The sequence below is a fragment of the Notamacropus eugenii genome, chromosome 1 (genome assembly GCF_028372415.1).
Source record: "Notamacropus eugenii isolate mMacEug1 chromosome 1, mMacEug1.pri_v2, whole genome shotgun sequence".
Lineage (NCBI taxonomy): Eukaryota > Metazoa > Chordata > Mammalia > Diprotodontia > Macropodidae > Notamacropus > Notamacropus eugenii.
In genome coordinates, this window is record NC_092872.1 from 515,173,986 (window position 1) to 515,186,419 (window position 12,434).

The 12,434-nt window shown below is 40.2% G+C and overlaps 1 protein-coding gene across 7 annotated transcripts in view; it reads left to right on the forward strand.

The window, feature by feature from the left end:
- Positions 1–12,434, forward strand: part of NFATC2 (nuclear factor of activated T cells 2) — a 190,241-nt gene that overhangs the window by 23,222 nt on the left and 154,585 nt on the right. For 5 of the 7 annotated variants that reach the window (XM_072633546.1, XM_072633543.1, XM_072633542.1 and 2 more), the window contains exon 2: positions 9,601–10,603. In XM_072633546.1, the coding sequence (XP_072489647.1) occupies positions 9,601–10,603 (1,003 nt within the window). The remainder of the gene's footprint in view (positions 1–9,600; positions 10,604–12,434) is intronic. The other 2 variants (XM_072633547.1, XM_072633548.1) reach the window with 1 other exon arrangement.

Consider the following 12,434-nt stretch of genomic DNA (forward strand, 5'->3'; position numbering starts at 1 on the left):
ACCTCTCAGGGTTATTGTGAGGATCAAATGTGATAACAGAGTTAGCACAGGAACTGGCACATAGTATCCTCCTCCTCCTCCTCCTCCTCCTCCTCCTCATTATCATTGTTGTTGTCATTGATCTAGTGAGATGGGCAAAGAAATATGGCATGGACTCCATTTTGCAAACAAGAAACTGAGTTTCCCAGAAGTAAAGTGATTTGTTCGCTGTTACAGGACTAGAATGGCTTGGAGTTAGGATTCGAATGTAGGCCTTTTGACTGCAAGTCTGATTTTCTGTCTAAAATGGCATTTGCTTTTCAGATGATTCTGTGATAAGAGGTGTGTTATTGTGATGCCTCTCAGACACTCACTAGCTATGTGGCCCTGGGCAAATCCCTTAACCTGAGTAGTTCTCAGTTCAGTGAGATGATCTGTTGGATGATCTGTTGGATGATCCCTACCAGCACTACCAGCTCTAAATCTATGCTCTTAATTGAGGTATAAGGGTGTATGAAGGAACCCAACATTCTACCTATTTTTTTAAAAAACGTGCTAGCTGTTTCTGTTTGTGTTTTAATGCTCTCACCTGTTGAACATTCCCCTCAGAAGAAAGAGAACTTCTTAATCCAGCATTTAGAAGTATCCTTACAAAAGCATGCTATATTGAACTAGCCTGTGTATATCTGTAAAGAACTAGAGTTAAGTGAGAAAGAAATGTGGGGCATGATGGATAGAATGCTTATTCAGAGTTGGGAAGACCTGAGTTTGAATCCTACTTCAGATACTTAGAATTTGTGACCCTGAGAAAGGCACTTTAATCCTTGCCCCCTTCTTCCATGACTCAGTTTCTTTTTCTGTAAAATTAGGGGCTTGGTCTTAATGGATTCTAAATCCAAATCAGTGTTCCTACGATTCTAGGGTCTAGCTTTTACAGAAGTTGTTTTAAAGAGGACACGTGGTCCATTTAATAAGTGTGGCCTAATCATATAGGAGTGGCCCTTCAGGCCTGAGTCTGAGATCTGTAGCCAATGAGATCATCCTGGTTGCTATGGCAAAGAAAGGAATGTCTTTAATTCAGGTTGGCAGTGACCACTGCTTACATGTGCCCAAGACAACAGGAACATGGTTCTGTCACAAAAGCAATGGGGAGAAAGTGTTAAGAAAAAAAAAGAGCAAATCCCAAATTTGGATTTTAACTTGACTTTATAGAATAGGGAAGTCACACTCCTAGAGTATGCCAAGTGGTTTAGTAGTCAATCGGGCAGTGAGTGGCTCTTTCTGAATGATCCAGAGGGATCTCTGCTGAGAAGTTTCTTAATAGTGAAAAGGAACAACCCTTTTTTTGTTCAGCTCAGTGTTTAGCAACAGGAGATCTGCTGGTCTGCCAGGGTCTGCTGTGTCGGAATGTGGGGTGTGCACACTGGAAGGATTGCCTTCCAACACAGTAGGATTTTCTTTCCACTTCCTAGGCCTTCTTACCCTTACTCGAAGAGTTTAGTTGTGACAAGCTCTGTCACTGAGGCTTGATCAATTTTTCCCACTGGAAATGCATTTCGATGTATTTCCAAAGCTCAGGGCCTTTTCCTATGCTTGCTAAATGAGGTGGGCCTGAAGCAGGCCAAGACTGTGTCCTCTGTTGAGATATATCACTGTTCTTGGCTGTCTTCTCTTGCAGTTTAACCTCTGTCCTGATATTCTGAGCCTTAAAAGAAATCCCTTTCTTCATTCATTCATTCAAAACACATTTATTAATCATCTACTACGTGTAAGACCCTATACTGAGTGCTTGGAAAGTGCAGAAATAAATAAGATGTAGTCCCTCTTCACAATTTGGTTACAGTCTAGTGGTGGTAGTGAGTTGAAGCTATATACCCAAATATAACATAAATGAGATGAAGATGTGTGTATAAGAGGAATAAAAAATTTCTTTGAGATTGGACTCAAAATAGACAGGTAGGAGGTATGGTTAGCTAGGTGGTGCAATGGATAGAGCAGCAGGCCTGGACTCAGGAAGACTGAGTTCAAATCCAGCCTCAGACACTTACTGTGTGACTCTAGACAAGTTGCTTATCGCTGTTTACCTCAGTTTCCTCATCTGTAAAATGAGCTGGAGAAGGAAATGGCAAACCATTCTAGTATCTTTGCCAAGAAAACTCCAAATGGGATATCAAAGAGTCCTACATGACTGAAATGAGTGAATTCACCTGCAAAACTCCTATGGCCTGAATCAGATTAAAACGTAATTGGGAAATGTTTTTAAAAAATGATAAAAATACAACAAAGATAATGTTAATTTATGGTTTCGTAAGTCAGTTTGTGACTGGCAAGCATAAGTTTCTATTTGAGTTTGGCACCACTGAAGTATAAAATGTGCTGGATTTGAATTAGGAAGACCTGAGTTTGAAATCCTGTTTCAGACACTTGCTAGTTGTATGACTCTGGGCAAGTCAATTAACTCCTCCCAGCCTGTTTCCTTATCTTTAAAATAGGAGTAATAAAGGCATCTACCTTACCTGCTCACAGCGTTATTGTGAGGCTCAAATGAGTGAATATAATAAAGTGCTTTACAAACTTTGAGCTGCTATAGAAATGTTCGCTATTATTATGTAGACAGATTTTTAAAAAATGACAACTTCCCTGTAGTATAACTAAAAACAACAAGCAGTGCTTCCTTCTATTCAAGTTCATAAAACTTGGTCTTTTACTAGTTTGATTTTGTTTGCTGAGTCTACGAAATGCTTTCCTCCAAAAATAGTTGCTCCAGAGCGTGTGTGTGTGTGTGTGTGTGTGTGTGTGTTAAAAACTACCATTTCAGTCATGCCAGCTTTCCAGCACAAACCAACATGTGCATTATTTGCAGGCACTCTCATGGCCCAAGTTATTTGGCCTTTTGAAGAAATGCCTAAAAATTATAACACTCATTATCTGCACCTGAATCTTTTAAATTCCATAGAGCTTTTAAAATAGGGGGATGGGAATTGGTAGAGAAAGATAGCAGATATTAAAGAATATCTCCATAGTAACTTCAGATTAAAGAAATAAGTTGCATAATTATAGAATATTCACTTTAGGTTTTGGTTTTATCTGGATGATTCTTTTTTTCTCTCTCTTCTGTCTCTGTCTGTCTATCTTTATCTCAATATGATAGATATTGGGATTGGACTTAGGATTTTATTAGTAAAGAGAATTCTTACATAAGGGATTTGATTTATCAATGAAAATTGGCAACTTCTTTGCAATTTATAGTATTAGAGTGTTGCAGTGAAAGGGTAAGCAATGTGGCCAGGCTCACATAGCCAGTGTATTTCAGAGATGGGATTTGAAATAATTTCTTTTTGACTTTGGGAGGGAACAAACATTTATTAAGCACCTACTATGTTCTAGACGCTGTGCTAAGCACTTTACAAATATCTCATTTGATGAGACTACCTCTCTATCCATTGCATCATACTACCTTCCCCCGACCCCCATGTATTTGTGTATTTACATGATATATTACAATAGCCTACCATAGAGGCTGGGTGTGTATCTGGCAGGCCTCATTGATCATTAAAAACCCCATTACAGTTTCAGTGGGAGTACGTTTAGGAGATGCAGTGAATTTAAAGTTTGTTATTTGAAGGCAACTGGCAGTCTTTTAAAAGGGGGCCTTTCACATGGGGAAAATGAATAGACCAGATGAAAAATCCATTTGCCTTCCTCAATTTTTTTGTGATTCCTCTTAGCCTGTTTGCTCAGGAAATTACGAGACATATTGGTGCCGAAGGCACCCTCCATCTTCTCCTGTTTCTTTCTGCCCTGAAGCTACAATGCTGCGTTTGTGGCATCATAATCGTTTCCATAGCAACAGACTGTGATGTCTCAAACCCAGAGCCTGAGACTCCGTACACCTTGGGATGTGATCTCATCAAGCAAGTAGGGTCAGACCACCTCAGGACTTGGATGGGCATAATCCAGGATGTAGAAGGAGCTTGATTCTTTATCAAGTGGTACCCTTCTTTCTGCACAGACATGGAGCAGAGTCCTCACACTGGTACATAAGTGAAAGCATAGCCCCCACACCCTGAAGTCATTAAACATCTTATGGCACCAGAAAAGAAAAAAAAGATTAAATGAACATTTAATACAGGTTCCCTGGCTGGGTTTCCATTTCAGGAACTCCATTCTACTTCCCCAAAGTCACAGATGGAGAAGTTATTCTCTTACTGCCTGCCCTAAAAGACCTGTTGGGTGACTGTGTTGGCACAGACCAGCCGTCAAGTTCCACTTCAGACTTGGCAGCATGTCAGCAGAGAGTAAGTGACAAGGCTGAGACATGTGGCAGCAGAAAAGTGCCAGGGAAGTCTACATTCCCTCATGCTGTACTTTTGACAAAAGATTTCAGTGTTTTAACTTTGTTGGCAGGAGGGGAATTAATTTATTTTTTTAAAAAGACATCAGTTTTATTAATTTGAGTCAATCTTGCGTGTAAGCAGGATATGTAATCTTAGTGGTTCCCTCAGACCTAGGTGCCACAGTCCTTGAAATGCTACCATAATGACCAGAATAACTAGTCTCTATCTCTTGAAGGACTGTGAAGCACCCAGGTGAACAGGTGCTACAGTGTTATGATTGCATTTTACTGATGAGGAGACAAGCTCAGAAATGGTAAATGACTTGTCCATGGTCCCACATCTATTAAATGGTAGAATCAGATTTTTGAACCCAAAGCTTCTAGCTCCAAGCCAAGCACTCTTTCTGCTATATCACAGAGTTCTCCCTTTGGGTTAAGGCACTGCTATTTCTAATCCTATTCTTTCCAAATTCAAATATCCCAGCAGCAAATTGCAATACTTGACTGTGAATTAATCTATCAGAGCCACCCCCCCCCTTTTTTTTTCTGTAACAGGACAAATGCAAAGCTGAATGGATAGGTCTTGGAAGTGGGGCTAGGAGGTGAGGAAAGAGACCCACTTTGCTGACTTAACAATTTTACTGAGAGTCCACCCTCTCAAAAAAGACAAAGAGAGCACCAAAATGCTGACCAAGCCATTTTATTTTTGTCAGCATTCTTCCTTTTTTTTTTTTTTTGAAGGGGGGTGGGGATACTTGTATATGAAATGTCCTTATAGGGTATATTTCAAGGAAGGATAAAATTTTCCTTTTAAATTTCTTTCTTCCTATCCCACTGCACTAAGTCATAGATCTGCCAGGACCAATGAGTAAGGTTTTAATCTAGGAATCAACCTAGGGGTGGTCATATTTGCAACTTTGTCATATCCTGATATGATAATCTCCAGGGAGAGTGCTCAGGTTTCATCTGACCAGACTTGTGTTCAGCTGTGGGTATCACATTTTAGGAGGAAAATAGGTAATCTGAAGAGTCCAGAAGAGGGTAACTAGCATTGCAAGGGGGTTTCCTACCACATCATTTGAAGGTTCATTGAAGGAATTGTGGAAGTTGAACTTAAAGATGAGACTATATCTTAAAATATCTGAAGAGCAGTCATAGGGGAAGACAGATGAGTTATTCATTGCATGTCCAGAAGGCAGAACTAAGATCACTATTTGAAAATCATGGGGAAGTGGATTTTGGTTGTCTCTCCTACCTTTTTGACTTTCTTAACAATTAGAGCTGCCCCACAATGGGATGTGATGCTTTAAAATGCAATGGTTATTCTATCACCAGAGGTATTTAAGGAGAGCCTAAATTTCCACTTGTAAGGGATATTTTAGAGATTATTCATGCATCAGATATAATTCTTAATTCTCTAATTCTTAATCAATTAATATGTATTTAATAAATACCTATAATGTGCCAAGCACTAGAGTAGAAATAAAATGACTGAAATAATTCTTGCATGGGAGGAACGTAGATCTGGTGAGGTGATCATCATAGATTGAGAGCTAGGAGGCACCTTAGAGTCCACCCAGGCTAAATCCCACATTTTCCAGATGAGGAACTGAAGCCAAGGGAAAGTGCATGATTTGCCCATGGACATCTAACAAGAAAGTAGTGTGTGAAGCAGGATTCGAAGTCAAGCCTCCCTGACTCCAAACCCAGCCCTTTATACCATATGAGGAGTGACTAAAGGAGCCAGGGATATTTGGCCTGGAGAAGAGAAAACTTCATGAGGACTGGGTTACTTTCCTTTAATTTTGGGGGGGATTTGTGAAAAGGGATCAGATCCCGCTTTTGGTGCTTGAGAGAAGAACTAGGAACAATAAGTCAAAGTTGTAGTGAAACTAATTGAGGCTTCGTATAAAATATAATAATAATTAATATTAATAATAACTAGAATTATATAACACCCAGTGAGGCAGGCCCTAATGTCATTATTCCAATTTTACAGATAAAAAGTAACCAAAACCTTCCTTCCAGAGCTGTCCCAAAGTGAAATGGGCTGCCTTGGGAGGTGGAAGTCTTTAAGCCAAGGATGAATGAAAACCTTTTGCGCAGAGGAGATTCTTGTATAGGGACTGATTGGCTAGCTGACCTCAGAAGTCCCTTCTAATGCTGAAATTTTGAGATTCTAAGGTTTAGTATATATTCATGGGTAGACTTGTTATATAGACTTTTGCCGTAAAATTGGAGAGCTGCTGGTGATGAGTATTTCTAAGATGATAGGAGCATGATGGGGGACACTTACCAAATTTATTTTTGACAAAGACCCTTCATTTCCACTTTATTTTTGGTGCTTACATCCTCTGCCACCATTATTGGAAGGAGGGATTAGTGGACAGAATTCTGGCCTTGGAGTCAGGAAGTCCTGAGTCAAATCCTTCCTTAGACACTTACTAGCTATGTGACCCTGGACAAATCATGTAACCCTCTCAAACCTCAGTTTCCTCATCTCAAAATGGGTATAATAATAACACCTACATCACAGGATTGTAGTGAGGATCAAATGAGATAACATGTAAAGGATTTTGCAAAATTTAAAGTGCTATAAAAATACAAATTACTATTATCATTAGGAAAATAACTAATCATGAGAGTCTTGTGCCATTAGAATCTTGAGGCTGCATTGTGACTTGATTGGATCTAAATTCTAGTTCTGTTTTTGTCATTCTTCAAGATTATTGAATCTCCTTCCCCTGCATGCCTTGGAAACTGTAATTTTAAGCTGCAGCTGACATATCTGATGTGAATGTAGATGTAGTCTCTGGGAGAGCACAACTATTGTTAAAATGAAATTAGAGCCAAACTCTCACTAGTTAAGGAAGCATTTCATCAATACACTACTTACATATGGTATTTACTGTCAAATGCTCAAGGGGTCAAGAATTAAATGATTTTAAAGTAAAATGTCATCTTCCCTCCTGCTTCTAGGTTCATCCAAAAATTTAAACAAAAACCAAAAAGTGGTTCTTGAATTAGAGAAAAATGTCAATATTTGAATAATTTTGTTTAGTAAATGAGGACTTTTTTTTCTCACTTCATGATTGCAGTAATGCTATAGCTAATGAAAAGTAGTTCAGTTATTTTGCTTCTTAGCATGGAAGGTGTGTTCATGATAAGGCTGACCAAATTTTTTTTGATAAGGCCAAATTACCCACATCTAGGGTATTATTTAATTGGTTTTAGCTGGGCAGTACATTCTAAGAATGTTGTAAACTTAAATTTGACTTTGATCTTCTAACTTGATTCAAAAGTTAGAACTAATAATTGCCAGTCAGGCTTGCCTTCTATTTTCTTTTTAAGAAGTTTGAAATTAACCTTGTTCTTGAACTCAACACAGTAGCCAGATAAACGGCACCCTGACTTCTGGATTTAATATAATAATAATATGTTTTGATTTGTTCCAAGTTGGGAGTAGAGAAGGGGCCAGTCATTTCACTCAGGCCTTTCTCTGGAGAAATAGCTAGGTACTTTCTGAGAATGAATCTTCTAAATGGTACCCCCAGGGCTAATCCAGGGTGGATATAGTTTGGCCCTTCTATAGAGAGAGAGCTCTCTTTATAGCCTAAGAAAGATCCCAAAGTGGTTAGAGATTCCTCTGTAGGAAGGATTGTCTATTACAAATGCACCTTTGTACTAAAAGCAAGTTGTACATGCAAGCCTCCCGAGTGAGTGACTACGATGAACAGTGACTGGTTTTCCAAACCCCAGATTGGGAAATATGGTTTTGATGCATTATTCCTTTTTATTTCAAAGTCTTACTAAAGATAGGCAATGTAGCACAAAGGAGAGCTGGCCTAGAAACCAGGACGATCTGGGTTCAAGTCTTGCCTCCGACTCACACAAGGGCTGGGTGACCTTGGGCTCAAGTCTCTTAAACTCTGTGTTTTAGGCAAGTCTCTAAGACTATGACTTGTGGAGAAAGTGCTGACTTATCTAGATTGAGGGAGGTTCCTTACCTGGGAGTTCCCTATGTCAGTAAAATCACAGATCTACTCTCTGTGGCCTATTTGTGAATATATTTTTTAAGTTTTCTTTTCTTGTAATTGGAACTGTCTTGGAGAATCTGAGATTTTGGTTCGCCAGCATCATGAGTCCTTGAATTTTGCTAGCTCAGCTATTCAGAAGTTATTTGTTGAGTATTCTATATATACAAAGCCTTGTACATCTCTGGAAGATAGGATACTAAGGACACCCAATCCAAATCTTCCAGGGATTTATAGTCTAGTAGGGAATCTAAGGTACAACACATACAACATCAACCAATGGAACTAAACTACTTTGAATGCTTTTGGAGGACCCTGTGAGAGGAGGAGTACTGGTGGAGGAGCCCTTTACTGGTGTTAGAGTCATGCCCCTGGGAGAATTTATGCTACAGTGACCTCTCCTCTTGGGGGGGGGGGGGCTATAAACCGAGATTTTGGTGCCCTGGGGCTTTTCTGTTCTGCCACTAACACATTGTAAAACCTTTACAAGTAACTTAACACTTTCTGATTCCTTCTTCTCTTCCACTGAAAAACTGGGATGACAGTCTTCTCTCAGACAATCTACTTCATAGGATTGTCTTGAGTCAAATGCTTATAAACTCTAAAGTGCTCTTAAGAAATATGAGTTATTAATATGGTTATTATCATTGTTTGTAGACCCTGAGATGGGGCTGGGGGTTGTACTGGGACCAAATCAGTCAAGGATCCTAAAGTGAGTTCCAGTTGTACTATCTGCATCTCAGCTCATGCTGTGTTCCCCTAGTCTGGGAATGCCTCTCTTCCTGCTCACTTTCAAAGCCCACCTAAGGAAAAGTGGTACATCGTGGAAGGAGGCACACTGGTTTGAGTTGCAGAAAGTATGGCTGTTAGTTCCCTGTCTGCTGAGTGACCAAGTCATCTGCCCTCTCTGGGCCTCAGCATCGTCTTCTGTAAGGCGAATATGGTGAACTAGAAGATCCCTGACATCCAGTCCAGCTCTGACATGACAGGTGCTGACTGTGAGATTCCATTGATTTAGCCGCATATAGAACATACTAAAATGGGTTAAACTCTCCTCTCCGTTCTCATTGAATCTGGCGTGAAGCTGCTTGCCTCATGCTTTCTACCTGTCCATTAAGTCATGAACTGAGGTTTTAGTTTGGGCTTTGGTGTTTTGTTTTTTAAAAATTAAAAAAAAAAAAAAACAACCCATGATTGCTCAGCTTCAATAGTACTATTTTATAGCCTTAAAAGAGACCCTTCTTTTTCCAGAAGAACCGACTCCACACTCTGGATGTCCTGATGATGTCCTGGATTATGGCCTCAAGCCATACACCCCCCCTTCTATTAACTCTGCAAATCCCATGGGCAAACACGGACAGCCAGATAGCATAGGGTCAAAATGCTACCTAGACCCTGCAAAGCCTGTAGGGGGCTCGGCTTTGAGTCCTAGGATCGAGATCACTCCATCCCATGAACTGATACAGTCGGGTGGGTCCTACCGCGTCAGAGACACAGATCTTTTGGTAGAGCATCTGCCCACCTCCGCCACTGCTAGCCCAAGGTTTACTCTGCCGGTCCCTGGCTTTGAGGGCTACCGGGATCCGCCTTGCTTGAGCCCCGCTAGTAGCGGCTCGTCTGCAAGTTTCATTTCAGAGACCAATTTCTCTCCCTACACATCACCGTGTGTCTCGCCTAATAATGGCCCTAGTGACGACCTTTGTCCGCAATTACAAAACATCCATACTCATTATTCTCCTAGAACCTCTCCAATAATGTCACCACGAACAAGCATCACAGAGGAAACCTACTTGGGACGACACTCACCCTCGCCCCGTCCCAACTCCAGGTCTTCATCACCCGGTGCGAAGCGAAGGTACTCTTGTGCTGAGCTCTTCACTACTCAGCTCCCCTCGGCCTCTCCACACCAGTCTAGGACCCCCTCTCCACAAGCCTCGCCCAACGTCTCGCTGAGGGAAGACGGACTTTCCGTCACTTGCACCCAGTTGCCCGACTCAACCATTCTTATGGACACCATGAGCAACCTCACCACAGATTCCCCTTGTGGCATCCCCTCCAAGATGTGGAAAACCAGCCCTGACCCATCTCCAGTTCCTTCCCAAAAAGCCAGCATGCCACGGCATACCATCTATCCGAATGTAGATTATCTTGGCCCTTGTGAGCAGGAGGAGAGGAGAAACTCAGCTCCCGAATCGATTTTATTGGTGCCCCCAACTTGGCCAAAGCAACTGGTTCCTGCCATTCCCATCTGCAGGTGAGTTGTGTGATTTTAACATGGCGCTGCATGTTGATTAGTTTTAAGTCTTCAGTTTTCAGTGCTTACTCAAGTTCGATAAATATTTATTAAGCACTGCTACCTGTAGAACACTGTGCTAGGCACAGTAGTTACAATCAAATGAAATAAGACACTGCTCTACCCTTCATAAAATTTATGGTCTAATGGTGATCCAATGCACATACAAACAGCTGTAATAGGAGATAGGACATATGAAATACACAGAGGAGATGCAAAGTGCTTTTTGATTTTTATATAATGAATTAGACACATTTCTATCTAATGGATTGCATTTGCTGAAGTAATGGTATTTGATGAGGTATTAAAATGGGTTTTCTAGTAAGCTGGGAAGACAAGTAGATTGCTATAGGGGAAAGTGTCATGAGAACACAATCTTAAGAGGATCTTTGCCATTATGAATTATGTATGACAAATGCCTGGGGTTCAAGCGAAAGGTCAGTCTGACCCAATTAACAGTGTTGTGTTTTAGTAACAAATGGCTCCCTCCCGAGCCAAACTAAATGATACTGAGTAGATCTGTACCCTTAAGATCTTTGATTTACTAGTGTGGTTATCTATGGCCATACCTTGTAATCTATTCTTCCTTGGGCTGCAGTTTAAAGTGATTCATTTGTCTAAAAAATGAACAGCAACGAAAACCTTGGAGGGAAAATGCAGGCCTAGAAAGAAAGAAAAAAGGACATTCAATCCCAGTGTTATTTTGATCAGGTGCCTGAGATCAGAAGCATACTGTAAACAAGGTAGGTAGAAATAAACTCTGAACTGCATACAAGGCACAGTGCTATCGAGTACAATTAAGAAGAACTGAGGACTTTACTTCCTTCTGCCTCTATTTCTTCACATGTTAAAATGGGTATAATACTTGCACTATTTCCTTCACAGTGATAAGGAAAGTGGTTTGTAAACCTGTAAGCCCTACAGTTAATAGGAGCTATAATTAGGTCAGAGGTTTTCCATTTTAAATAGTTATATAGCATTAAAATAGCCTGTTCTGAATATATTATTCTGTATGTTGTGCATTATCTTGTATTCACTCCCCGGAAATGCTATGGGACCATAGGATTTAGAACTGGGAGGGACCTTTAAAGATAAAATAGTAAAAGTCCTTCATTTTACAAAAAAGAAGGTTAAGTGACTTGCCCAAAGTCACTTATGTAGTAAGAGATCTGAAAGTGGAAGACATATCTGGCATTTGCTGATTCATAAGATAGTGGGATAGCACTCAGGAGAAATGGATTCTTAATCCAACTTTGCCTGTCACTAACTCACCTCTGCAACCCTGGGCAGATTTATTTAACCTTTCTCTGACTGTTTCCAATCTGCATGATGAAATGATCTCTAAGTCCTCTTTGAGTTGTAAAATGCAATAATCTAAGTGAATTGAATAGCTAATAAATATCTACCACTGTGCCAGGCTCCATGGGGTACAGAAGAGAAATGCCCTCTGCCACCAATGAGTTTATAATCAAGTCTGAGCATCAAAAGCATCCACAAATAATTCCATTAGCAAATAACTGACATTTTTATAGCACTTTAAAGTTTAGAAAGCAATAAAGTACGCAATAATTATGGAATATCATTTGAACACAGGCACTGAGCTGTTTCATTTTTCAGATAAATTTAACGAATATTTATGAAGCATGTAATGCACTGGTGAAGTAAAGACAAAAACCATGCAATGTTTGCCGTAGATGAGGAATTTGCATTCTACTGAAATCAATACCAACATGGGATACCTCTACACTCTTCTGAAACATACCATGATTGTGAATGGCATATGCATCAGATT